General features: G+C 54.9%; 1 protein-coding gene across 1 annotated transcript in view; it reads left to right on the top strand.

Moving 5' to 3' along the window:
• The window catches only part of TBC1D22A (TBC1 domain family member 22A), a 399,512-nt gene that overhangs the window by 266,254 nt on the left and 105,583 nt on the right, over nucleotides 1-27,675 (top strand). Inside the window, exon 13 of the mRNA XM_032139761.2 lies at nucleotides 2,384-2,511. Within this exon, the coding sequence (XP_031995652.1) occupies nucleotides 2,384-2,511 (128 nt within the window). The remainder of the gene's footprint in view (nucleotides 1-2,383; nucleotides 2,512-27,675) is intronic.

The following is a 27,675-nucleotide window of genomic DNA, read 5'->3' on the forward strand; positions in this document are numbered from 1 at the left end:
AGGCAGGGGAGGCAATCCCTGGCCTACGTGCTGGGGACTTTGGACAATGGAGCTCGAACAGGCCCAGTGCAAAGATGAAATTTCATTGAAATTGCAATTTTATCCTAACAACTCATGACGATAATTGACTTTATGGCGTATTATGCATTGATTTTGGTTTTAATACACAAATAACATTTTCAGTCGCTCAGAGTAAACTGTCCTTGCTGCTCGCGTGTGACTCTCTTTGCTTGCAACCGACTCTGGCACTGATGCATCAGGCTTGCTGAGTCATGAGGCACCAGCATTCCCAGCCACTCATCCACCCAAATGTTCCACCTCTGAAGCTCTCATGGGGGCAGGGGAGACAGGTGGGCTTGCTAATGAAGAAGTGTGGGCATCAGTGGCCGTGTGTGTGGTGTGCGCCAGACCTCTTCATAAAGCAAAAAGCTGACCAACCCCCTGCTGTAGCAACTGAGTATCTGAAGTGAACAGATGCCATCTGGAGGAGCCACCGTGCAGGCTGCTCTGCTGCCGGGGACCCCCACCCCCACCTGCCTCTGGGGCCTGCCTGGCCTGCTTGTACCTGTTCTCTGCAGGCCTGGAGCCCTTGGTGCTCAAGTTTGTTACTGCAGAGGCAGCGCACGGTGGTGGGTGTGTGGGTGCCTCTGGGTCCAGGCAGCCTCCTGGAGGGCATTTCTGTGGGTCGTAGGCAAGGCCGTCCAGCCTCCCTGGTGACTTCCTCCCAAGCTGGCCCCTGGGGCTCAGAGGGGAGCCTTTGCTGTTCTGCTCCCCCTAGTTCTGCAGTTTCCACAATTAATTATTCACTGTCGTGTTGGAATGGAGCATGTATTGCTGCATCTACCCCACAGTGTGAACCAGGGCCTCATCCTGCAGGCGTCCCCTCGCACCCAGCCCTACAGGAGCCCCGCCCCAGCATGTTTGCTCTGGTCAGCTGAGGACAGCAGTGGTTTAGGGGAGGAGGGCGACAGTGAGGGCAGAGACAGTGAAGGGACCACCTCCCGCCACAGCAGGGTCCTATCATGGGACCAGAGCTGCCCATGCTTTTCCAGGGCCAGCTTAGTGGAGCCTGCTTGGAAGCCAGCCCCTGTCCTTAGATGAGGGCAGCCCCGGTCCCACAGCCCTGAAGTCCAGGCCGGCGCTCGCACGTCTTGGCAGAGCTCCTGGTCCGTCAGGTGGAGGGCATTGCAGGATGGACCCTCCTGTTCCGCTTCCCCCTGCTTCTCGCTTGTTGCTGAAATATTGCAAGTTACCAGGGACTTGAGTAAAACAAACCAGTAAACAGAACACTAGCTTTTCTCTGGTATTTGTTTATTTGCCATTTCTAGAACTTTCTTTGAGGGAATGGAGATCCCTGTGAAGTGTTTCAGGGTCACTTCTCAGGGCAAGCCAGGGTTAGGTAAGCATGGAGAGAAGGGAGGTGTAACTTGGAAGCAGGGTAAGGAAGTGAGCTTCAGAAAGAAGGCTCTCAGCAGCCCTCAGGTGCACCTGCGTGTTAAAAACCAAGGATCCACTGTCCGGCTCAATTGGGCAATAATTAGTAATGATTATTTGTTTTTATAAAACCACCCATTCTTCTAGGCCCTTTAGCGTAGGACCTCATGGGCAGAATGTTGGAAAGAGGAGCATAGGCACCATGATCGCTGGGATTTTGCCTCCAGGAGTGACACCGCCAGGACTCAGCAGGGGGTGAGGCAGGGAGCACAGGGTCGGAGCTGAGGCTGCAAAGCTGCTGCCCACCACAGCTTGATGAGAGGGGAGCGCGTGTGGCTGGTGTGAGTGTGTGCTTCTGGGAATGACGCTTGGTAAAGCCTGGCTCTTTCCAGAGGCCCAGCTGTCTTTGGGGTGTCCCCATCCTGGAATCGAGGGGTGTCCTCCACCTGGCCTGCAGGCCTTCTGTCCCACTTGCCTGCTCAACAGTTGGGTCCAGGTATAGGTGGAGCGTTCCCTGGACAAGATTGGGCCCCTCTTGAGGAGGTGGCAAGCTCATCTCCTCTCTCTGAGCCCCTCCGGGGACACCAGTGTGGGTCTGTGGAGCTTCTGTGGGGCGGGGAAAGAGTGCCTGTCTGGAGCCCCACGGTGTGGGTGTCGACTCAAGCCCCCCATCTTCCTAGGTGTTAGGGCGTGAAGCGCCCAAACGTGGCCGTGATTACAATCATCACATCAGCAGCACCACCATCTTTCGCTTTCCTGTAGGAAGGGAGAGCTGTAGTCTCTCGTTAATAGAATCAGTTCTTTGCTCCTTAGGGGTTGTTACTTGGGATTCCCTGTTGGAGTGGGGTTCTGAGGCGGGTGCAGGGCCTTGGGGGCACAAGTGACCTGGCTGCCAGTGCCTCCAGCGGGCTCCCCTGACAGCCTTGGGGCCTGTGTTTGTTTTGTGCAGAGCAAGTACACCGGCACCTGGACCAACACGAAGTGAGATACCTGCAGTTTGCCTTCCGCTGGATGAACAACCTGCTGATGAGGGAGGTGCCCCTGCGTTGCACCATCCGCCTGTGGGACACCTACCAGGTGAGCTCTCCTTCGCGCCCTCCGCCATGGGGGTGCCAGGAGCCCGGGCCGTTTCCTGTCACCTTGTGCCCTGGGCCTGTGTGCTGCATTCGATTTTGCCTTCAGACCACTCTCTCCATTGAAATGCGGTCTTTAAAAAGTATACTCCTGGCCGGGCGCAGTGGCTCACGCCTGTAATCCTAGCACTTTGGGAGGCCGAGGTGGGTGGATTGCCTGAGCTCAGGAGTTCGAGACCAATCATGGGCAACATGGCAAAACCCTGTCTCTACTAAAAACACAAAAAATTAGCCAAGTGTGGTGGCACACACCTGTATTCTTAGCTACTCAGAGGCTGAGGCATGAGAATTGCTTGAACCCGGGAGGCGGAGGGTGCAGGGACCCAAGCTTGCACCACTGCACTCCAGCCTGGGCGGCAGAGCGAGACTCCGTCTCAAAAAATAAATAAATAAAAATAAAAGAGTATACTACTGGCATGCTTTTTATCTGAGGAGATGTAAAACAGGGAAAAGAACTTCAGGCCGTTCTCTTTGTGGCTGCGTTTCATTCTGCCTGCGTGGTGACAGCAGCCTTGAGCTCGCTGGGAAGTTACATTCTGAGCAGTGTACTAGGAGGATGCAAGGGATGCCGGTGACTGCTGTGAGTTTGAGCTACTTCTGCCAAAAAACTCACGCTTGGGACTCACACCTTGTCTATATTTTGAGTTACGTATAATAAAGATTTTTTAAAAAATCACAGATTCAGTGTGGTATGAAATTTTCTGCTCTTCACCAATTCTGATGAAATTCAGTTCTTCAGGAGGTTGAGTTTTCTGGAACACGCAACCTCTGTTCCCTTGAGTGTCCCATCACTTACTCTAGCACCTTTTCATTTTGTTTGAGATGTTTGCTGAAGCGGAGGCGGTGCTGTGGGGGGGTTTACGCGCCAGCCTTTCATCATCAGTTACAAATAGCAGGCACCATTATGTGGGATTAGGAATCAAATCTCTGCAGAGTGCTAAAGAAAGAAGCGTATGGCTGGTTTTCATCCCGACACCTCAAGAGCCAGGCTTTCTACCACAGTGAGCACAGCCCTTCATGGGCTGCGTGTTCGGGATTTGCAGGGGGGCAGCTGCCGTTGGAGGCTGATGCTGGGGGACGGGTGTTTCTGAAAAGGGGAGCTCTAGGCAGGAGGCTTTTTCTAAGGCTGCATAGGTCCCAGGCACTGCGTTGGGTCCCAACATTGGTGCCTTGCCCGTGGAAGTGGGGAAGGCTGGGCGACCCAGAGCAGCTAGGGAGGGCCTGGGGGTCTTTCTGACCAGTTGCTCCCCATAGGGCCTCAGGCTGCATGCATTCTTCCCACAGGACAGGGTGCCTGCCGGGCCTGCATGCTCTCCAGTCTCTTATTCTGAGCCTGTTTTCGTGTGAGTCATCTAGAATGATGCCCCAAAGCATTGTTCCTGACACTGGTTGCTGGTCAGTGTGCCCCTTGGTGGGTGTGAGTGTTTCGTGACTCTGAAGTCCTGTATTCTGACTTTGCTTTTCCTTTGTGCCGCTTGTCTGGTCTAATGATCTCACTACGGAAATTATCACCAGTCAGCAGACTGTTGTTCGTGTCCGCGACTTGCGTTTTGCCCTTCGAAGTGTTTGGCAGCTACAGAATTTCTGGCCACCAGCATTTGCTGGGACATAAAGCCTTACCTTGGGCTGTTTGGTTAAAGTAGCTGTCAGTCTAGTGCTGTTGATCGGCTCTCTGTAATATGACAGGAAACAAAACTTAATATCCTGTAAATTGCGAATGCACTCCATTTTTGTGATTGGTTAGGCTGTCTGAGACCCAGACCTCCCTCATTAAACACAGAGTTCCTTGTGATACTGTCCCCATTACGAATAAATTAGGTGTTAAGTCAATCGCATTTTTGAGGAGCCAGAAAATGGATCGGCTTGCCCATGGTTCTGCACCACCTCCCTAAAACTCCTAATAGGTACTAAACTTTAAGCACAATTGTGGCATCTTTATTGAGTTAATTTTCTTGAAATTAAATTTTGTCATGAATTGACTCATTTGTACCAGGGACTCATTCTTGAACTGCCAGTACCCTGGTTATAAACCTCTTCATATCTTAAGAATCGGGGGTATTTCTATTTTACAGGGCCAAGTAACCATGAAATTGTATTGCATCTTTTGGCAATGAAAATACATAGTAATCATAGGAAAGCAATCGGGTGATTATTCTCCCCTAAACTGGGGTGTTTATTAGCTGAGCCATTACAGGTTTTAGTTACTCTTTAACCCCTTACAAGGGAGCTTAAAATCCTCTTGGGACACGTGTCAATAAAAGGTTGTTTATAAGCACCTACACCGTCCCAGGCCCTGAACTAGATAGTACATAAAAATGAATGAGGGGCATTGTCATGAGGGTGACAAAAGGCTTGGAAGAGGAGCCAGTGATGCAGAGATAGCCCAGATGGAAGAGAATGGCCCTGCTCCCCCAAGGGTCGTGTGCTCCCTCGTGGATGCGTGCGTCTCAAAAAAAAAAAAAAAAAAAAAAAAAAAGAAATACCTGGGGCTGGGTCATTTGCAAAGAAAAGAGGTTTAATTGGCACATGGTTCCAAAGAGGCTGTAGAGGAGGTATGGTGCTGGCATCTGCTCGGCTTCTGAGGAGGCCTCAGGAAACTTAAAATCATGGCAGAAGGTGAAGAGGAAGCAGGCGTGTCTTCCACGGCTGGAGCAGGAGCAAGGCGTGGGGGAGGTGCCACAGACTTTTTTTTTTTTTTTTGGGACCCACCCAGGCTGGGGTGCAGTGGTGCAGTCTCGGCTCACTGCAAGCTCTGCCTCCCGGGTTCATGCCATTCTCCCGCCTCAGCCTCCCGAGTAGCTGGGACTACAGGCGCCCGCCACCACGCCCGGCTAATTTTTTTGTATTTTTAGTAGAGACGAGGTTTCACCTGTTAGCCAGGATGGTCTCGATCTCCTGACCTTGTGATCCACCCGCCTCGGCCTCCCAAAGTGCTGGGATTACAGGCGTGAGCCACCGCGCCCGGTCGGTGCCCAGACTTTTAAACAACCTGATCTCAGGAGAGCTCACTCACTAGCATGAGAATGTCGTGGAGAAGGGTGGTGGTAAACCACTCAGGAGAGTCTGACCTCCTGATCTCATCACCACCTCCAACATTGGGGATTACAATTTGACATGAGATTTGGTGGGGACACAGATCCAAACCCTGTGTCAGCAGTGGTCATCGATGGCTGAGAGCCGGTGCGTGGGGGTGAATTCAGCCAGGATGAGGGGGTTGTCGAGCAAGTGGGGTCAGAGGGCATCGGTAAGTCTGAGGAGTGTGGCTCTGATGGGGAGAGGGAAGCTCGGATGGGGGTGGGTGGAACCTGGGGAGGGCGATCCCACAGTGGGCGATCCCTGGGTGCATGGGGCTGCTGGGGAGGTGAGGATGCAGGGCGGCGGCTGACTTGATGGGGGGCCCTGTGCGAGGTTACCCCGTGCGGGGCATGACTCAGCAGCAGAAGAGCAGCTGGGGTAGGCCGTGGAATGAAAAAGAACAACAGGTTCTGACAGGACATGCAAAGCCAGGTTCTTTTCTCTAAATCCCAGTGACTTCTTCCTCTTGGGGAACATTCAGGGCTCTGAGTACGGTGAGTGAGCAGCAGCGAAGCCGGCCTCCTGGGCCTGGGAGTTTCCAGTTCCAGTTTGGTGAAGGCCACCTCTCGTTGGAGACCCTCGGCTGCCTTCAGGGCCGCGGGTACACCTGAAACAGTTACTTACGCTGCTTTAGAATGGTTCCTCACACACATCCTGTGCAGGTGGGGAGGGGACTCCCTAGTGAACGGGTGAACATCACACTTTACATTTCCTATCCCCTAGTGATTTGATGCTTTTTTTCTAAGAAAAGGAAACATTTATTTTTGCCAGGTGAGTATTGCAAGATGACTTCATTTGGCTTAAGGCATTTATTAAATTCCTTTCTAGTGATATCCAAAAGGCCACTTGAATTTTAATCGTTGCACTTCTACCACTCATATCCCAAAGTGTATCTTTAATCATCACTGCCCGCGCTCCTCACGCAGGGCTGGCTGTAAATTGCAGGGGATGAAAGATGGTGCTTGTCTTCCCGGGATTCGGATCTGGTCATTCCTCTACCATTTGCCTCCTCTCCTGAGGGTCAGAGCTGCCTCATACCACACTCAGGGTGGACTCCTGCTGAGGGCGCGTCCTCCCACTTCACGCCCAAGGGCAGGTGCTGTGGAGGGACTGGAGTGTGAGAATCTGTGGCCAGAACACTTTTTTTTTTTTTTTTTTTTGAGACGGAGTCTCCCTCTGTCACCCAGGCTGGAGTGCTGTGGCACAGTCTCGGCTCACTGCAAGCTCCGCCTCCCGGGTTTACGCCATTCTCCTGCCTCAGCCTCTCCGAGTAGTTGGGACATTTTTTGTATTTTTAGTAGAGATGAGGTTTCACCGTGGTCTCGATCTCCTGACCTCGTGATCCACCCGCCTTGGCCTCCCAAAGTGCTGGGATTACAAGCGTGAGCCACCGCGCCCAGCCGGCCAGGACACTTTTCTACATGGAGGTTCTGAATTGCCTACTGGTCACCAAACAGATCTGGGTCAACCTTTAAGGAAAAAGTTTATTTGAGTATTTCACGGAAGCCCTGGTGGGTCCATGTTCTCTGCGGCGTCCTGGGCTTGGATGGAGGGCGTTTCTGCCCTAGTTCATTGCTTACCTGTGCATCCTTGGGGGAGCCGAGTTCCCAATCCTCGCCTCGAGGGGCTGCTGCTAGGACTGAGGAAGGTTTTTCGAGTGAGGATTGGCAGACGTTTTCTGTAAAGGGCTAGATAGTAAATATTTTCAGGCTTGCGGGCCATATGGACTTTTTCACAACTTCTCTGCTGTTGTAGCACAGAAGCAGCCACAGACGTGGACAGTGGGCGTGGCCATGTCCCCGTGAGACTTGCCTACCGAGGCACCAGCGAGCCGTGGTTTCCTCGCCCGCCCTAACCTATAGCAAGTGCCTGGCCCTGCACCAAGCACAGAGTAGGCGTCAGGCAAGATTGTCTCCCCACAGCCCTTATCACTGGTGTTTTGTCCACTGTGGTGCTGTTCACATTCTGGGCTTTATTGCCAGGCAGTCATTGTTCTCCAGTTTTTATAGAAGGTGGAACTGGGAGTCTAGGAGCATAAGCACCTTGCCCAGGACCCCTTCCCTTTCATACTGTGTCACAGTGGCTTATATTTCTACCCCCCATGAGGCACTTTGGGCTCCAGGGCCCTGCTGAGGCACCATGTGAATGGGGTTCCAGTCTCTCGGTTACCAGGCTGTGCATGGCTGGAGCAGAGGCCAGGAGCCAGGGCTGCCACTGCTAGTCCACATCTCTGTCCTGGCCAGAGCCCACATCAGTGCGCTGTGGCAGTGGGGGCGCCATGGCTCCCAGTCTGTGGAATTGGTACCTTGCCAGCCTGTATGAGAGGGAGAGAGAGAGAGAGAGAGGAGAGAAGGGAGAGAGGAGAGAAGGGAGAGAGAGAATATGAATGAATGAGAATGAAGATGATGTGGGGACATTGGGACTCAGCGTCGCAGCCTTCTGATTTCTATGCAGGAGGAGCTATCTGATTGTGTTCCTTCTGTGCCCTGTGGGTCTGGCAGTGCCACTTCTGAGATACAGCCCCACATTCCAGGACACCAGTCGTGCCAGCCAGAGGCGTGGGGCAGAGGTCAGGGCCAGAGCCTCCAAGTGTGTTGAATGCCAACTGCCTGATGGGACCCCCATCTGTCCACTGCTGAGAGGGGCCACACAGACTCCTGCAGGCCTTGAGGCACATCTCCTAGAGGTAGCTTTGATCAAGAAGCAGCCTGTTCTGCTGCCGCTGGTGCATCATCATGGCACCTGATCCTTGTTCAGTATCTTAGGTGAAATGTCTTCATTTTACTTTCTTCAGCATGGCCAGTGCAAGCCTCGCCATCCCTGGGAAGGGTGTGTCAGAAGGTCGCTGGAGGTGGGGCCTGCACTTCGTAGATGTCCCTGATATCTCTCAGGACAGAGCTTGATCCTGGGCACCTTGGGCCCCGAATCACTCAGCCCACGTGCAGTTATCAGCGCCTGCTCCGGGTCGGGCCCTGTTCTCGGCACTCAGGCACAGCAACGGGAAAGCTGGGCCTGCTGTCAAGGGCCCTTTTCCCAGAGAGGGATCCTGACAGCAAACCAGCAGCATCTCTCAGGCACCTTTCAGGTGATGAGGCTGCATGGTGGGAGGCCACGAGAGCCGGCCCCCAGGCAGGGTGGCCATGGCAGGGGATCCTGAATTGAGATCTGTGCTGCATGATGGGGCCACAGGTTCTAGTAGGAGGATTCTGGCCTCGAGTGCCTGGGCCAGGACAGAGCAGGGGAAGGGTGTGGGGAGCAGCACGCAGGCCGGGGCGACGGGCCCGAGGTCGGGGCCAGGATGCGGCCGCCCCTGGGCTTGCTGGAGAGGCTCAGCACACCTGCAGTGCTCCAGGTGAGAGACATAGTGTGGTCAGGAAAAGCTGTTGTGGGGACTGAGCGAGTGAGGGCCCTATCTAAGGCAGTTGCCACTGCCACTGCCACCTGCAATTTCACAGCCCAACCGGTGGCCAGCAGTCAGCAAGAATGCGATATACGTGCCCAGGTGTGCTGAGGACATAGGGAAGATGAGGTGTGTTCATCTTCCCAGGGGAGGAGGAGGCTTCCTGGGGAGACATGTGAGCAGGGTCTGGGGGCTGAGTTGCAACTGAACAGAAGGAGGGTGGAAGGGTGCAAAGAGGGTCCCTCCATAGGGCACAGAGCAGGTGTCCAGGAAATGAGTGAGAGGTGGGTTGCACCAAGGAAGAGCATTCCAAGGCTCTGAGGGCAGGGGGGCGCAGCGCGCTCTATGTGAGGTGCAGTTGAGTGTGGCTGCGCTAGAGTATTTGGATGCCAGGGCAGGTCCGAGGCTGCCAGACTCAGGTGGGGCCATGTGGGAGGCTCTGTGTGCCTTGCTCAGATGTTGCATTTTATGTGGGGCAGGTGCTGGGGAGGAGCCTGTCTGAGCAGGGCAGGGCTCCACCTTTTATCATCGGTCCTCATAGCAGCCAGGCCGCTGGGTACTGGGGTGGAAGGGCATCGCTGAGGCCGTGCTGCCTGGCACTCGGCCCACCCACATTCCATCAGGGCAGAGTAGGGGGCCAATTGCTGTGTCTGTCTCAGGCCCTGCCCTTCCCTGCACCCTTCTGCTCTGTGCCTCCGTCCGGTGCCGTGCTATCCTGAGAGCCTCCCTCTGGCCCCTGTTGCTAGGGATTTATGCTGGATGTAAATGATTTACTGGCTGGCCACTCACTTCCTCCACCATCTGGGTGTCCTCAGTCCTGTGTTTCCCCAGGAGTCCTTTGGACCTGCTGTCCCAGCTCCTTTGAAAGGCTGCCTCGGGTCTCCACTTGCCCTTGCCAAGCCTGGGTGAGGGTGGACAGCGTGCTCCAAGTACCGCACCTGCTGGGTCCTCTGCCTCGTGTGCCAGGCGACAGCCCTTGGGGCTCTCTTGAATGTCCCAGGTGCCACAGCATGGATTCTGTGGGTCAGGTGCAGTGAAACTGATGATCAGGTTAACCTAATGAAGCTGAAGAAGCTGGTCTCCGTACATCGTACTTTCTCATGAGCCCGTTAAGATTTGAGGTAGTAAGCTTTCCATGCCCGCCCGCCCACAGGAAGTAGGCATAGATCACTGTCAGCTGGGGAGGGATTTCGAAATGAGACTATTCAGCAGGACGTGGCTTGCTGCTGCTGCTTTGCAGGGAGGAGCTGGAAGAGGGGTGTATCTATTCCTTCAGAGTGGCAGTGAAGTCAGTGTCCTGGGGATTTAGAGCTGTATTTAAAGACATGTCTGGAAAGTCCTTAGCGACTTTAAGCTTGCTTTTCTTCATGTTATCAGTCACGTTGCTCTTTATTGGGGCTCGAGAGCTCTGCAGGAGACGGTTTCTTCCCGCTGCAGGCCTGGCATGCTCCAGCACCTTTGGACAGGCGTGTGAAGGCCCTGAGGTCTGGTCTGGGCGCCTCCAGGAAAGAATGACTCTCCAGGTGGGCACTCGGGACCCCTGTCAGTCTCCACGGCCCTTCACATGGGGCGGTCTCTCCTCTCTTTGTGGACAAAATGCAGAGTTGTGCCTGGAGCAAGGAAAGTGATTTGTATAATGTTTTGGGCCCTGACTTGTGCATTTATGATAGATGAGATCTTTGTTCTTTCTGAAAAGTTATGTGATGAGGATTGTGAACCGTGGCTGCGTGGTACCCGGCTGCACATGCGGCTCTGTGTCCACTGTCCCTCGGACTCTGCGGGAAAGTGTGATGCAGAGCCACGGTCACGGCTGTGCTCCTCCACGATTTGGAAGTCCCATTAATGCGACTTCTTTCTGTGAAGTCAACCTGGGCCTCCTCACTCTGCAGACGTCCAGCTCCCTCCTGGAAGCGGTCACGCAGAGGTGGCAGGCGGCACCGTCGTAATCGATAGTGGGTGACCACTCTGAATAAATTTCCTTGTACTTGCTCCAAAGTAGACAAGAGTCCTTAGCCAGCTCCAGAGTTTGAATTGAATGGTGATGACATTTCTTAAGGAGAGATTAAAGAGTTCTTTTTTAATAGTGCAAACATGCAGCAAAACGGGCTCTGTTGTTAGCGGGTTCGCGTTTTGATGACTTTTCTCCCATTGTGTTCATTTCTTGCTCACCAGTCCCTTACTGAGGCCCTACTGTGTGCTAGGCCTTGAACCAGAACAGTCAATAAAAAAGAAACTGCCCACCCTGTGGGGGACCTGCTGTGATCTCCAACCACAGCAACCTGTGAGCGGACCAGTTACTGCTGTTCACCCAGGAAGCTGCTGCTCTGCGGATTGGTGGGGGCTTGGTTTTGGTCCCAGAGTCCATGCTCCTTCTGGTGGTGCAGCCTTGTCTCCACGTCCTCCCCACACCTGGCACTGCACCCCCACAGCACCCCCAGCATCTGATTTTCGGAGGCGAGTGAAGAAAGCAGCAGGTCTTAGTGGGGGATGGCCCTGGGTGGAGGTGGAGGTGAGAAGACCCCGGCCAAGGAGGTTCCTGGCCGTGGGCCCTGGTGATGGGGAGACAGGTCCAGGGTCTGTCATATGGACTCGTTGATGCTCCCTGGGCCTCTGGATGATGTGAGGTGTGGTCTACCTGTGAGTGTCTGCGTGTGTGGGTACACAAGGCCTTGCCCCCCAAGGAAGGTGTCCAAGTCCAAGTACCTTACAGGATGCTGGGACGGCCCCCGAGTGGGATGGTGGACTGTTTCTGACAGGTCATGTCTCGGTAGCGGAGTGGTCCCTGCACCCCACTGTGCAGGCATCCCTCTGAGATGTGCTGCTTTGTCCTCGTGGGGGCATCTGTAGGTCCTGCCGCTTCCCTAGAGGAGAGCCACGGGCTTGTGGGTCCCTGGCAGTCTAGGAATGCTTTGGGCCCCATAGTCGCTGAACTTCCCTTAGCGACTGGTCGGGATTTGTGCTGGGGGAGCGCCCAGGGACACCCGTTGAGTGAGGGTGTGGTAGAGGCCAGCTGGGGAGGGTTGCTCGCACCTGGCCTTGTGAAGGTGTGGCCGCGAGAGAGAAGCCAGGGACACAGTCCCACTCACATTTGAGAGTTGGGCCCTGGAATGGGCATTGGGCTTGGTCTTTGTGGGACTGGGATCTGTGAGTAGAAAGAATAGGGCTGAACACGAAACACACCTTTCTGCCAGAGCTGCTGCTGTGATGGCGCGTGGACCCCCTGAACCAGTGCCTCCTCCCCGCACTTGTCCAGGTTTTAACTGAAGAGGAGCCGGAGAGCCGTTGATGTCTGAGTTCATCATCTCCAGGGGCCCCTCTATCCCAGAGCCCTGGATCCCTCCAGATCCCAGACCAAGGCTGCGGGAACAGCAGTATGCCGGGTGCAAGGCCTTTGCAGGCAGCCTGGGAGCTTGTTCCCCAGGAGTGTAAGAAAGGCTGGCGGGTCTGCCCCACTCCAGGCCCCAAAGAGTGTACTTTCTATGGGGCATTTTTGCTAAGCTTAGAGATGATGTATTCATTAATATTTTATCTGCAGTGTGACCTTAAGCAACTTGTCTAACTGCTTTAGACCTCTTGTGGGACGAAGCCCCAGAGGAGGGCTTGGTTTCATTTGCTGTGAGGATTTGTGTTTCTCCTGATCTTAGCTTGTTCTTAGTGTGAGGGTGTGGCGGAGGAGGGCTCGGGGACCTTCCCTGCCTGCATGGAGCAATTCTGTGATATACCAAGGCCAGCCCTACCCTCTTGCTAGAAATGCATGGCCTGGGAAGATTTCTGACAAGATTAGGAAGAAAGGAATACACAAAGCCTATTAATGAAGGCTGCATATTAAATACGAATCATACATTTTTAAGAAAATTATTGAATTGTATCTTTGTGGCCTGTGATTGAAATCATAGTCCTAAAGAGTTGAGTAGATCACCTGCACAGGGCAGAGTGCTGGGCGCTGAAGGAGAGGGGCACAGAGGAGAAGTTCTTGCCGTCAAGGCACCAAACCCTCAGCACAGCTGGTTGTTGGGAATAGATGGACACAGCCCCGAGCCGGGCAGTGAAGGAGATGACCCAGAGAGGTTCAGTCCTGGGGCTGTCGGGAAGCACCGGCTGTCCCAACCCCGGGCAAGCAGCTGGGGCCTACTGCCCCAGGTTGGCCCACCTGCTGGGCAAACCAGCAGGTTGGAGCCACCAGTGATGGTGACCAAGAGGTCAGGCCTGCAGTTTGATGGGACTTTGAGAATGAACACTCAGTTGACCTCATCTTTGATGGTGGAAAAAGCTTGCCCCATCCTGTGTGCAGGATTCAGAGCTGGAGTCTTTCAGAGCCTGTAGGGTGCCCTGGCAAGGCCTTGAGGCTGTGCGTTCTCCAGGCTCCTGCCGTCTGCCCCTACTCCTTGCTTTTGCTCGAGCTTTGCCCTGTTTTCTGCTGCAGACTCTGCTCCCATCTCTTTGTGGAGTTGTCCACAGGACTTCTGCAAAGCGCAGAGTTGACCCCAGCCTGGAAGCTAAGGGCAGCCCCTCAGTCTTTCCCCAGACCATGTGCCTGGGTGTCCTCTTTGCAAGTGGGTGTTCCTTAAATGAAAGGAACAAGAAAAAAGCCAGAACAGGGTCCCAGTGGAGGCCGAGGTGCCTTCCAGTCCGCCCCGGGCTGCCCCAGCTCCGCTGCTGTTGCTGCATTTGCGGTTCCTGGGATTCAGCTCTCTGGGTGTAGTTGAGAGAGGAGCTGCAGGCTGGGCCCTGCTGCTGAGAGGTGTATGTGGACCTGTCTTGTTTGTGAGGTGTGGTTTCAGGGCTTCACAGTGCGGGAAGGCTCCCCTCAGAGCACCCCCTTAGCACTTACCGGGTCAGTCCAAGCCCAGGGTCACCCACGGTTGCTGTCAGGTAGGGAAAGGGTGGCATCCAGCCTGAGGTCGGGAGTTGGAGGACGTGTCACCTTCCAGGACAGGGTGGTCAGGCCCCAGCACATCCAGTTCCTACGTCACTTGCCGAGATGGTGCTCAGGAGTCTCTGGCCAGGGTTCCTGGTTACAGAGGCCTCCTTGGCAGGCAGAGGACAAGGAGTAAAGGGTGAAGGGCACAGCAGCCTTGCCTTCCACCTGTTCATAGTGGCTGCCACTGGGCCTGAGGAGCATGGGGCAGACAGAGCCATGGGAAGCACTTACAGCTCCCTGAGGCCAGGCCTCTCCCGCCAGCTCCTGTCCTTCTCTCCCTTCCTCTGCGGTCCCCTGCATTGCTGCTCCTAGCGAACGGAGCTTGCTGTGTTCCTGTGCAGGGTGGGACGGGGACGGGCTGACTTACTGTTGCCCAGCTCTGGGGGGAGGTGGGGCACCTGTCGTGCCATAATCAGGTGCAGTGTGGGGGTGAGGGGCCCTGCACGGGACCCTTTGGACATAGCAGCCCCCACACAAGGGCATACCTGACTGCCCGCATGCACCCTGGATTTATAGGTTCTTCTTTTAAGATCTGGTGTAGCCTGGTAATGACCTTCATTTTTATGTGTTCTGGAAGAAATCCAAAAAGGAAACGTTAACCTAAGAATTGTTTTCAGGAGCTTGGCCCTGTGTGTCCCCAGCATGGAGAGTATTCTCCAGGTTTCCAGTCCAATTTTCTGTGACCTTTCGTTAATGGCCGGGAAGAGGAGGCCGGCGCTCCGCCTGGGTCCCCAGTGTGGCACTCACAGCTCTGCCGGGCACACGTGGTCCTCTTCCTTTCCAGGCCCTACATGACCAGGCGTGTGATATTCGGACGGCGTCCTGGGCCAACCTTCGGCTTTGCACCACTGTTCCAGTATTGACATTTTCCGATATTAACCTCCCAGCTCCTGGGCGAACCTCTTGGTACTTAATTGTTGAGCACGCAGAAGTGTGGGAAAGAAGAGCAGGCGTGGGCGCTGCGTTCACGTCCACATCAAGGTCCCCTGGGCAGCGGGACCTTGTGCAGATGGCACTGCTCTGAGTAAACCTGCAGGTGCGATGCACTTCTCAGCGGGCCTCCTTCACTGTCTATTTTCTAAAGTGTTAATTTTTAAAGTTTCATCATGAGAGTACATGTATATTGCCGAAACTTTACAGAGATTAAAGAAGGAAAACCCTCTCCTTTGAATATATCCAACCCAACATAAGTGGCCCCCAGTGGAGCAGGTGTTAGTGTCTCTTTTCCATCCTTTTCTACGAGTTTTTTTGTAAAACATAACACAAATCAAATAGTACATAAATTTCTCTCTGCCTCTGTCACACTGCCCGGTCATAATGCTTTCTGTGTTAATTTGGAGTTTTTGTAGCTAATGTTTGCATAATATTCTGGCCTGTAGGTAGATTATAGTCTACTTAAATGTGGTGGGTGATTTTTCAGTGTATTTATGACTGAGAGATGATATATTTGTGCTTAAAGCTTTTTCTGTATTTAGAAATAGTCCCATAAGAGAGGTGTTCAGGAGAGGGGCTGCAGGGTGAACGGGTCCCCCTGTGTTTGAGGAACTTGGTGCACATGGCCAAGTAACCCTGGGGCCCACTGAGTTGGTTTACCCTGCAGCCAGCAATTTTGTGAGAGGGGGCATTTCTTTTTTTGAGAGAAGTCTCGCCCTTGTTCCCCAGGCTTGAGTGCAATTGCTCGATCTCGGCTCACTGCAACCTCTGCCTCCCGGGTTCAGACGATTCTCCTGCCTCTGCCTCCCAAGTAGCTAGGATTAAGGCACCTGCCACCATGCCCAGCTAATTTTTGTATTTTTTAGTAGAGACAGGGTTTCACCATGTTGGCCAGGCTGGTCTCAAACTCCCGACCTCAAGTGATCCGCCCGCCTCGGCCTCCGAGGGTGCTGGGATTACAGACATGAGCCACCGCACCTGGCCGAGAGGGGGCATTTGTTTACCCTCACCATCACTGGGCATTTTCATTAACCTCGTTCTTCCTCATCTGGTTAAGCAGTAGACAGAAACACCCTGATTCTATTTTTATTTCCATGGCTGCTATTTAATTCCAAAAGTTTCCCATGTTTTTAGCAGCTGGCTGTGCTCTGTTTTTTAGGTAACCTTTTACTTCATCCATGGTGTCTTGGTGGGACATTTTAAGCTTGAGAGCATCCGTTCAGCGTGTTCACTGCAGCCAGCATTTGCTTGGGACCGCGCATGAGGCGTCTCCAGGCGCCCCTTGGGCCCTGACTCTAGGGCCCTTCTGCACGAAGTACAGGGTCGCCACAGGAGACAGCTACTAAGAGCAGCCAGAGATGGGTGGGGCCCGGAGTCAGATTGCAGGCCGTGGGGGAACTCAGGAAGGGCCTCGTGAGGGCAGAACCTTGAGGTGGGTGGGATGGGGGTAAAGTGCGCAGTGGTGGAGGTGGGGGGTGGTGAGGACAGCCTGGGAGGAGCCTGTGGTCTGTCTGCCGTGCCGTGGGTAGGTGGACTGGGTTCCACTCTGACCCTGGGTGGCAGCTCCTGCCCACAGTGTCTCTGGATGAGGAGGACTGCCACACCAATGCGGTGGAGGGGCCAGCCGTGGGAACCTTTGCAGCCGCCTGGGGATAGCAGCGCTCCCTTTGCTAAGGAGACCCTGCCTGGGGCGGCGGCTCTGGGGCTTCCCCAGGGGGGTTCTGTGGGTTCTGCCCTGTGGGCTGGCAGGTCATGTGGGAGGCTGGGTCAGTGCAGGGACCTCTCCTCCCTCAGGGCTGTAGATTGTAGCAAAGGAGCTGAGGGAGTGGGAGCAGGGAGGAGTTCCCACCTTAGCTTTAGCAGAACATTCCACTAGTCTTGTTGTCTCTAAATACATAAACCCTCCAGTTTCCAGACTAGAGCAAATTTCCCTATAATTGTATTTATCAGAGAAGGTACTTGGTTATAGGTAATTAACTACAATTTAATTTTTAAATATTTGTAAGATTTTTTTATACGCCGAAATGCACACATTTGGAAAATACTGTCTTTCCAACCTTAGAGAACAGTCTAGTTCCGGAATTATGGTCTTTAGCCGTGTGCTCTGGCTCCTCCTGGACTTGCTTTGATGCCGACCCTGGGTGCAGCAGGGGTGGCTTAGGGAGCTGGGAGCTAGAACATTCTTTGATCTCAAAACGCCCTTCTGGTGGAGGCCCTGGTGATTCTCCCGGAGGGCTGGGCCAGCCGTGCTTTTCAGGTCCCCTTAAGGGGCCGGGCCCCTGCCGGGCTGTGGAGCTCTGTTGGAGGAGACCCTCTGTGGCGGGAGCCCTGGCCGCTTGCCCGGTGTGGGGGCAGCTGGCGCCTCCCTGCAGCCCCAGGACTGCTCCTCTCCCTTCTCCTTTCCTTCCTCGCGCGCTCCTCTGCTCCCGCTGTGTTCTGTCATGAGTGGAGAAGACTCCTTCTCTGCTTTGTATTCGGGGATTAAGTTTGTTTCAGCGGTGCTTTCCTGGCCACCTGCTGTTCCAGAATCTTGCCCTGAAAGGAGGTCGCTGTGTGGAGGTGAACAGAAGCAGAGTGCATTGCCACTAGCACATCTCACAGTGTTTGCTTTCTCGGCCTCTGGGGAATCTGTGAGTGTGGACAGAAAGCACAGAGCGGGCGGGATGCCTCCACCTCGGCAGTAAGGCAGGGTAGGGCAGGCTCTCACTGAGCCCCCTGCCCCCAGCAAGGTGTCCGCAGGTCCTCTGTCACTCTGAACATGGGTTCATCTGGAGAGCAGCTGACAGCGCAGGGAAGCCAGTTCTGGAGTTAGAGTGGGATGTTTTTATGAACACGTATTTAGAGCAATTTGCATTCATTTTGAATACTTGAGTCCATCAGGAAATACTGAATCGTTCCATAGTCCAGAGGCCGGGCCAGCGCCCTCCTGATGAGGGTGCCCGTCGGCCGTGCGGCCTATGTGGCCCCTGATACCAGCCAGGGAGGCCCCTGGGAGGGGCAGGCGCAACGGGCGAGCCTGGGGATGCCTGGGAGGAACCCTCAAGGTGAGGAGGTGGGAGGCTGGGAAGAAAGATGGGCTTGATCCATTTAGAAGGAGATGGCCTGATGGATGGGCCCCCTGGGGTGCATTGTGTGCAGAGCGAGGACTCTGAGACCCTCCCACAGTGGGGAGGGGACTCGCTTGGGGTCACACAGCACGGTGTGCCCAGGCCATTGCCTGCCAGTGTTGCACCAAGCTTCTCTGGGGGCGGCCCTGTGCTTGCGGCGGCCACATCACAGCCCTCCTGCTCCGAGGGGCAGCGGCCGGAAGCTCTGCTTGTCCTGAGCAGGACTCCTGTCGGCCACACACAGCACTGCGCAGGCTCTGCTGGGGGCAGCCAGGACAGCAGGAGGACGGCCTCCCACAGTACCCCCTGGGCATCTTCCTGTCCTTCCAGGCCACTGCTCCCCAATCAGTGACACCAAGCCCACCATGCGGTGGTGCCCGTCTGTGTTGGCACATCGCTGCCACATGGCTGGCCCTCTGTGGGACCCGGTATCCCCCCGTTCATGGTCTTGGGGTCTTGGTCTAAACCTGGATGCCACGCAGCTGTGACATGCTGGGCTGCTGGCCGGGCCTCCTCACACCTGCACACTGGCCTCCCTCTTCTTTGCCTGTGTGGTCATTGTCATGTCTCTGTCATTTGACTTGGGCACCTTCACTGTGTGTGAGTTCTGCCCCAAGCATCGTGCCCACTACAGCCCAGGGCCTCACTGCTTCCTGTGTGTCCCCTCTGGACTGGGGGCTCCTCCGCCGCTTTCCGCCTCCTCCTGTTCTGCTCTCTTCCTTGCCTGCCTGCAGGTGGGGTGGACGTGTCTTTATTTCTCATCTCCGCAGTGGAGAAGGTGAGGGGTCGCCAGGGCCCCTCCTGAGAAGCAGAGCCTGGGGGCTTTGCTGTCCCAGTCCCCCTTGGTAGGGCACCCCCTCCTCTGGAGGCCACAGTTACCTGCAGGACCAGCAAGGAGGGTGGCCTGTCCCAGGACCAGCAAGGAGGGTGGCCTGTCCCAGGGAGGGTGGCCTGTCCCAGGACCAGCAAGGAGGGTGGCCTGTCCCAGGGCCACCTCGTCAGGCGCACTCAGAGGCCTCAGGAGTGCTGCTCCCCAGCACCCTCGAAGGAGATGGAGGGCGCTTCTCTCCCAGTTGGGGCAGCAGTTTGCCAGGCCTGTGAGGATCAGGAGAGCAGAAAGGCCAAGCCCTCAGAGACGCCAGCTAGGAGGGAGGCCTCTGTGCACAGCGGGAGATTGAGAGGTTGGTTTGAGGTAAACTTGTGACATATTGTCGGGCTCATCTTTGGCTGAGAAACATCATTAGTAATTTTGCTGAATCAGCTGACAACATAACATTTGCTGGCACTGGCTGAGCCCTTCTGCGTTCCAGGCGCTGGTTTGGATTCCTGCGTGCTGCCTTGTGGACTCAGACATGTACCAGCGCATTTAATCTTCCAGCAACAGCAAGAGGAAGTTCTGTGAGCCTCAACCCCAGCCATCGTAAGAAATGGAGTTGAACCAAGGACATGAGAATGCTCCAGAAGTGTAGCTGTTACCGTGGGGCTATCATTTCTCTGTTGTATGGAAGAGGAAACAGGCTGAGAGAGGCCCTGACTCATCACTCATCCGGCTTCAAAGGGACAGACGCGGTGTGAGAGCTGCACTTCCCTCCCTGAGCAATGGCCAGTGCTGCCCAGACCTCTGGGTAGCAGCCAGTGCCCAAGCTCTGGGCATGGATCCCTGACTCTAGAGCCCCCAGCACCCGTGGCTGCTAGGAGAGGAGGAAGGACATGCAGGGACCCACAATGCAGCGGAAGAGGGATGCTATTTCAGGAAAAAAGCAAGATGTCGGTGAGAGCACGTGGCGGATCCTGAAGTCTCTCTTGGCCAAGTTAGAAACGAGTGGACTTGCCACTGCTCGTGTTGGAAGAGCTGGTGGAGACGATGAGCAGCCATCCTTGGGCTTCATTTTCTTCTTCCTCGTGGCAGCACTCGAGTTGAGGGATGCCGGTTTCGCCTGGCCGTTCCTCCCCATCGTCTGTGTCCACTCCCGGCCCACTTCCCACTCTGCCCTGCTTCCTGCCTGCATGACTTACTCTCCACAGAGCTTGCTCCAGCATCTGCTTGGGCTGCCTTCCTGTGGCCTTGCCGTGTCTGTCTGCTGGTGCGCCTGAGAGCCTTCCCAGCGGCAGCTCACTGCTATTCCAGCTGCGCGGCTCCACTTCCTTCTCAGGCCCATCGAATCCTGGGCACTCATTTCCCCCCTGGCTGATGCATTAAGAGAAGAAAGGTGCTTTGCTGCTGATTGAAGTCAAGTAGCAGGGCCGGTGGCGGGCGCCTGGGAGATGGCCAGTGAGGGCTGTTCCTGGGCAGGTCGGGCTGATAACTGTGTACACGTAGAAGTTGTGGGGCAAGGGCGAGGGGCTCATCCAGTTCCCTCAAGTCTCCCTACTTCCCATCGTTACCTTGTAAACAGCAGAAACGTCGTGGTGTGTAGGGTACAGACCGTGGGGTGTGGGTGCAGATCTGGCACTCTCACCCTTAAAGCACGGGCTGGGACTCACAGCCCAGGTCCAGCATGGCCCCGGGTCAGAGTCCTGACCACCCCTGCGCAGCTGGGTGGCTGTGGGCGGGGACCTGGCCTCTGAGCCACCTCTTTCTCGCCTCCGAGGTGGAGGAGGTGAGGGGGTCTCGAGGGCACTGGCAGGAGCAGGTTGTGACACTACATGGGTACTCGCTCCCTCCTGGGGTGTTGGGGTCTGCCCCAAAGCCCACACCTGCCAAGCTGGCCCCTTGTGCCCTGCTTGGGGCTCTGCCCCTACTGCTCCCACAAGTCTTTCTCTTCTGTTGCCATTCTCTTTATCCCTGTGTGAGATATAGGAGAACGATGGAGTCATGTGAGTGTTTTGCTGCCAAGCCCTGAGCTGATGCTCGGGGTTGGAGCGGGTGGGTGGTTAATTGCAGCAGCGCATCTCTGGCAAACTGACGCGGGAGTGGTCAGCTGGACGGGGGGAGAGATGGATGGATGGGTGGATGGCTGGAAGAAAACTAGCCCCAGTAGTTTACTGTGTTAATACACACCCAAATCAGAAATCATATTGAGAATTTTGATTAGGGGTATGTACATTTGTGATATTCAGCAAAGATCTATAAGGCAAGAACTTGGAGCCCGACCCTATGCTATTAGCTGCGGTCATGGAGGGGTGAGGTGCAGCCCCTGCCCTTAGGGAATCTCAGCACTAGGTAGGTGTGGGGAGGCAGAGAGATGCAGCCAGGCAAAGGAGCCAGCATAGAGAGGGAGGGAATGGGCAGGCGCACCTAGGAGGCTGGGGAAGAGCTGTTCTGGCCATTTGGGGCCAGGGGGAAAAGGCCGTTTAAAAGCCTCCGTCTGCTCCTGGGAGCTGGGATGAGTAGGGCATAGATGTGACCCCACCCACATTCAGCCATAATTAGATCTGAGTTCCTGGGCAGTGAGATATGCCATTGAGGGTCAGTGAGATATGCCACTGAGGGTCAGTGAGATACGCCATTGAGGGTCCTTGCCGTTTGACTCCATGGGAAGGAAGGTGCCATCCAGGGAGCAGGACTCCCCATCATTGAGACTGTTAGGCTGAATAGGGCTCCCGTCATCAGGCTTCATTACTTGCTTGAGTTAGGTGTCCCGTGCACACATCAGTGACTGCCATTGTCTTGGGTCTGTTTGAGCAGTCTGGGTCGGGTAACGGTGGCCCGAAAGAAATCTCTCAGGAAGAGCGTGTGTGGGTGGTGGGCCGGGCTCGGTAACGCTCCACACTGCTGCTCCCCAGCCGTGGTGTAGACCGCTCGCCTTCCTCCGTATGACCTGGGTGCCCTTGGGGCTCCTGTATGTGAAGCCCTGCTCGCTGTTTAAAGGAGTCTCCTCCAGCCGGGTGCTTGTTACTGATTGAGAGTGTGTTTGAGTTTGAGTTGCTTTTGAAGGCACAGGGCTGTCTGTGAGCTGACGGTTGATTTGACTTCACTGTGGAGCCTTGAGCGATATCCTTCAGAATGAGCCTGCGCATTTCCAGCAGATGAGGCCACCCCCCTTCCTGATGCAGAAGCCAGAGAGAAGCGGCCATTCGTCCTGTGCCCTGTGCCATCCGTCACCAACTCCTCCCTCAGCTCTCTGTCTCAGATCCCTCTCCACTCCGTCTGTGCACAGCCACCGTCCTCTCTCCTTGTTGGTCTTCTCACTGCTGCCTGAGCCGTGCAGCTGGCTGGGTCTTAAGGACACAGATGTGGCCACACTCATGTCAACCCCAGGGATTAAGAGGACCCAGGCCTTCTGTCCCAGAACATAGTCCTATGACAGGGGACCTTCTTACCAGACCAGCAGGAACTGTCTGAGCAGCATCTGGGGTGGGTACAGCTCGCTCCACCTCAGGTTTCCTAGGGTGGTGGTCTTCAGAGTGGGATCACGGCATTTTACCCAGGGAAGCTGCAGGGACAGACACAGAATGGAAGGGGCATGGAGCAGAGGAGATGCAGGGGTGTCCGACATGGGAGGTGCTGGCGGGCTGCAGTCACAGGGAGGGGTCCAGCAGCCACCTCCTACTCTGCCTTTCCCTGCCTTGCTGCCTAGGTCCAGCCACTCAGGAGAGAACCCGTGAGGCCAGCCCACCTGGCAGGTGCCTGACCCTGCCTTAGCTCCGGGTCTGCGGCATTCAGGCCTGGGAGTCAGGCTGAATGCAGTGTTGTTGGATTCTGAGGCTGTTTTGATGTCAAGTTTGGTCATTTTAGGAAGTCGGTATGTGGGTTTCAGCCAGAATCGCCCCTTCCTCAGTCGGGTTGAGGCTGCTGCAAATGAGCACTGGGCACCTGGCTGGGGTGCCCTCCCTGTTCCCCTCCCAGTCAGTCCCAAGCTCCTCCATCCGCAGGAGCAGAAGTTCTTGCTTCCCACCCCATAGTCCCTTAGGCCACCGTCCCACCTTCCCCTGCACTTTGCAGCAGGACTTTTACAAGTTTCCTTCCAGGTGCAGGGAACCAGGGTGGCTCGAACCCAGATGGAAAAGTGCTACACTTTCTTTCCGGGAGACGTGGGCACATCCCTTCACTTCACTAAGCCGAGTGGAAATGTGTATTAGTTTGTTCTGACACTGCTAATAAAGACATACCCGAGACTGGGTAATTGATACAGAAAAAGAGGTTTAATGAAGTCACAGTTCTGCATGGCTGGGGAGGCCTCACAATCATCGTGGAAGATGGAGGAGCAAAAGTGCGTCTTACATAGCGGCAGGCAAGAGTGTGTGTGCAGGCACCCGCCCTTTGTAAAACCATCAGATCTCGTGAGACTTACTATTGCGAGAACAGCACAGGAAAACCGTTCCCGTGATTCAGTGACCTCCCACTGCGTCCCTCCCATAACACATGGGGATTATGGGAGCTACAATTCAAGATGAAATTTGGGTTGGGACACAGTCAGACCACATCAAAATGGTTACCCCTGCCCCGTGGGGGCTTATAAGGTGAAATGCAACTACACTTGTAAAGGGACCCACTGGGCAGTTGACGGGTGAAGATCCTGGGCTTGTGGTCAGGCAGGCCCCGCGAGGATCTCAGCTATGTCATTGCTACTGTGTGGCACCGGCACAGGGCCTCGACCCACCTTGGGCTGCCCTAGGTGCAGCAAGGATTGCAGACCAAGGGACTGGCACAGCAAGGACTGCCCAACAGATCTGAGCTCCGGTGGCCACTGTGGTCTTAGCAAGCAACAGGCTAGCTTCACGCCACACCCTGCGTGTGGACTCCTCTGTCTGGCCCAGCCAGCTGGAGCTCCCTGCCTGTAGCGGGTCTTTGTGTCTCAAAGGTGGCTCTGAGGGGCTGGCCTCCTCCCCATGCCGTGCAGGCCTGGAGCTGCTTGTTACTGACTTGACTTTCTTCTCAGACTCCTACAATCCTGTCCCTCTCCCTGCCCCGCAGCGTATGATTCCACCCGCCTGACAGAAGCCATCGCAGGGCCAGTGCTCGGCAGCCAGGCCAGCCGTGCGAGAACGGCTTCAGCCCTCATCCCCACTGTCCTTCCTCTTCCCGGATCCTTGTGGTTATGACCACCCAGTCCAGTCCAGCGTTAGAGCCCTCCTTCCCCTCCCTTAGCTCTTGCCTCCCCTCCCTTTCCTCCTCTTCTCTGATCTCTCTGCCCTCTCTTCCGCCTGCTCCAGGCCACTGTCCCCTGGTTCTGAGTTACATATTATCATGTACCTGTGATTCTCTGTTTTAGCAAGGAGGCAGGGCTCAGGGAGATGTCCAGGTGGACAGGCTGGGTCCCTGGAGAGCCACAGTGGCCCTGCCCCACCAGGCTCGCTGAGTCCCAGGCCTTGGTGGGGTTGGTCCATAGGTCCCAGTGCTCAGAACAGCTTCTGACACAGCTGTGTTGCTCTGTGACTGTTGGTTGAATAGGGTGGCATAAATGAAATGGAATGACTAAGGAGCATGAATGGGGCCCGCTGGACACCAGGTGAGGGAGACAGATCTTGAGCAGTGGTGGAGCCCTGGGGAACCTCTCCCCATACCCCTCCCTCAGTTGACGGTGAAGAAGGACCAGTCGTCATCACACAAGAACTGCAGTGTCCGGGTCCTGTGCTGGGCACTCCACACATCCCCTGTCATCCTGGGCACTCCACACATCCCCTGTCATCTTGGGCACTCCACACATCCCCTGTCATCCTGAGAACTGCTGTGTGCAGTAAGCGCTATGATGGCCACCTTACAGATGAGAACATCAAGGCTTGGCCATGGTAGGTGTTCTTGTCCAAAGCCATCCAGCTGGTAAGTAGCAAAGCGCTGGGGGACAGGCCATGCTGTGTGGGCGCCTCCACTGCCTGGTACCTGGACTTTCTGCCAGGGTCCTGCTGGGCATCTTGAACACACTGGTGTGGGTGCGCACGCGTCTGAGGCCCGGACCCCTTTCTTGACGCTGTAAGAGAGCAGTGAGAACTAGAAGGTGCAGACAGCAGGGGATTGCTCTGGCAGCGTCCCCCCGGCCTCTCACACCAGCGCCCACTCTCGCTTCACTTTTCAGAAGCTGTAGCTTTGCACTTTCTTTCCACGGGAGTCATTTGAGCCGCATGTAAAGGTTTTCAAGTTTTCTCCTGAGCACTGAATTGGGAGCATGTGTGTGTGTTTCCACCCGCAATGTGAGCAAGTCCGTGTCTGTCACATAAAGGTACTTGTTTAATTGAGGGAATTCCTTAAATTGTTTTAAGGAATGAAGGATTACCGATCTCCTGAAAGGCAGTTTTTTAAGCTCCCACCTCCAAGTGTGTAAGGCTCGAAGGTCTCTCTTTCTGTCATAAGCTAATTGGAACGAAATGCAGGTGCCGTTTCTGCCTGAGCCCCAGCAGCATCCCTACGCTTTCAGGTCTGAGCCAGCACATGTTTCTGGCATTTAGACTTTACGATAACAGGAGGGATCTTATGATTATTACTAAAGATGGTTTTGGAAGAGGACCATCTGTGACTATAAAAGTGCACAGTTTCAGTTGTGCAAACGAGCGCTGTGGTGTTTGTGTGTGTCACAGAAGATGAGCTCCAGGCCAAGCTTGTCTGCTCCAGGGTACAGGAGGCTGCAGGAGTGTCGCACAGCCACGCGATCCACAGGGAACTGCACATGGCTGTCCTCCTGTCGGAAGAGGACTCTGGGGGCTTGAGATCCTGGAGAAAAGGCCTCATTTGGACGGGACTGTGGCAGTTTATGTCCTGATTGTTGGTGCATGTTTTATGCACTTGTCAGCTCCGTTTATCATTAAAACCAGGATGCCAGAAGCCAGTGCTCTGCGTACTTCCAGCAGGCAGATCAGGCCTCCCTTCAGCTTCTGTGGCCCCTGCTAAGGGTTTCTGACTTTTTTTTTTTTTTTGAGATGGAGTCTTGCTCTGTCGCCCAGGCTGGAGTGCAATGGCACGATCTCGGCTCACTGCAACCTCCACCTCCCGGGTTCAAGTGATTCTTCTGCCTCAGCCTCCCAAGTAGTTGGGATTACAGGTGCCCACCACCATGCCCAGCTAATTTGTTGTTTTTTGTTTTTTTTTTTTTGTTTTTTTTTTGAGATGGAGTCTCGCTCTGTAGCCCAGGCTGGAGTGCAGTGGCACAGTCTCAACTCACTGCAACCTCTGCTTCCCGGGTTCAAACGTTTCTCCTACCTCAGCCTCCCGAGTAGCTGGGATTACAGATGCCTGCCACCATGCCCACCTAATTTTTTATATTTTTAATAGAGATGGGGTTTTGCCATGTTGGTCAGGCTGTTCTTGAACTCCTGACCTCAGGTGATCCGACTGCCCCTGACTTTCTTTTTGGGAAAAGTTGCTGATGGAAGCAGACAAATAATTGCCAAATTACATAGGAGGAAAATGCTGCCAGAAAGGGCACATGATTTAGTGGAGTCAGCCCAGCAGCAGGTGCCTTTGGAGGCTCCCGTGGTGTCCCGTGTGTCTCAGGCCGCTTCCCTTCCATTAGCACCACGCTGCTTGGCTCCCATCATCAGGGCGGTTGCAGAAGACAGGTGGTCATTTATATTTTATTGTCAGGGGCCTTGTCGTTGCCCACTTAAGATATATTTGCAGCCCCCGGAATGACACTCGGGATCGTTCAAGGTAAGCACCGGATGCGCTCGCACGCGACCTTCTAGAAAGGTTGAGCTGTCTTCCTCGGTGCCCTCACCACGGTCCTCTGTGAAAGTGCTCAGATGCTTTCCTTGGGGCAGATGCGGGGCCTGGCTTGCTCTCCCAGAGATGCTAAGGTGTGCAGGGCCTCTTCCTCCTCCCCTCACTCTCTCCTGAGCTCCAGCAGCTTCCCTACGCTTTCGGGTCTGAGCCAGGTCTGCTTCCCTACGCTTTCGGGTCTGAGCCAGGTCTGCATCCCTACGCTTTCAGGTCTGAGCCAGGTCTGCTTTGGTCGTGGTCCCTGCTTGGTTCCCTGGTTCTGGGAGTCCCTCGAGAGGGGATGTCTCGTCCTGCTCGTCCTCAGCCACCAGCACTTGGCAGAGCCCTTGCTACACCAGCAGCTCTCACAGAAGCTTCGAGTGCAGATCCAAGGGTGGCTTCCAATCCCTCACCACAGCTTCCCCACACGGTCCTAAACATATTTGCAGCGTTTTGTTTTGTCTCTTCTGTAGCCTTAGACAAGCTGGGCTCCAGCATATGTCCCTTTTCACCCGACGTCTTCCACTCTGCATAGTCATCTTGAGATTTAGCCAGGATTTTGCATTGTTGGTGGTTTGTGTAGTTGTGTAGTGGAGTGGTTTGTCGTAGTAAAGGATTTTCCTTAAAAGTGTTCATCTGTTTCCTCCCTGTCTTGAGGTTAGAAAGTGTGACAAGGGTGTGGTGGCTCATGCCTGTAATCCCGGCACTTTGGGAGGCTGAGGCCAGCGGATCACTTGAGGTCTGGAGTTCAAGACCAGCCTGGCCAACATGGCAAAACCCCGTTTCTTTCTTTCTTTTTCTTTTTTTTTTTTTTTTTGAGATGGAGTCTCACTCTTTCGCCCAGGCCATACTGCAGTGGCTTGATCTTGGCTCACTGCAAGCTCTGCCTCCTGGGTTCACACCACTCTCCTGCCTCAGCCTCCCGAGTAGCTGGGACTATGGGCGCCCGCCACCGTGCCCAGCTAATTTTTTGTATTTTTAGTAGAGACAGGGTTTCACTGTGTTAGCCAGGATGATCTCGATCTCTTGACCTTGTGATCCGCCCGCCTCAGCCACCCAAAGTGCTGGGATTACAGGCATGAGCCACCGCGCCCAGCCTA

The sequence above is a fragment of the Hylobates moloch genome, unplaced genomic scaffold (genome assembly GCF_009828535.3).
Source record: "Hylobates moloch isolate HMO894 unplaced genomic scaffold, HMol_V3 SCAFFOLD_19, whole genome shotgun sequence".
Taxonomy (NCBI): Eukaryota; Metazoa; Chordata; class Mammalia; order Primates; family Hylobatidae; genus Hylobates; species Hylobates moloch.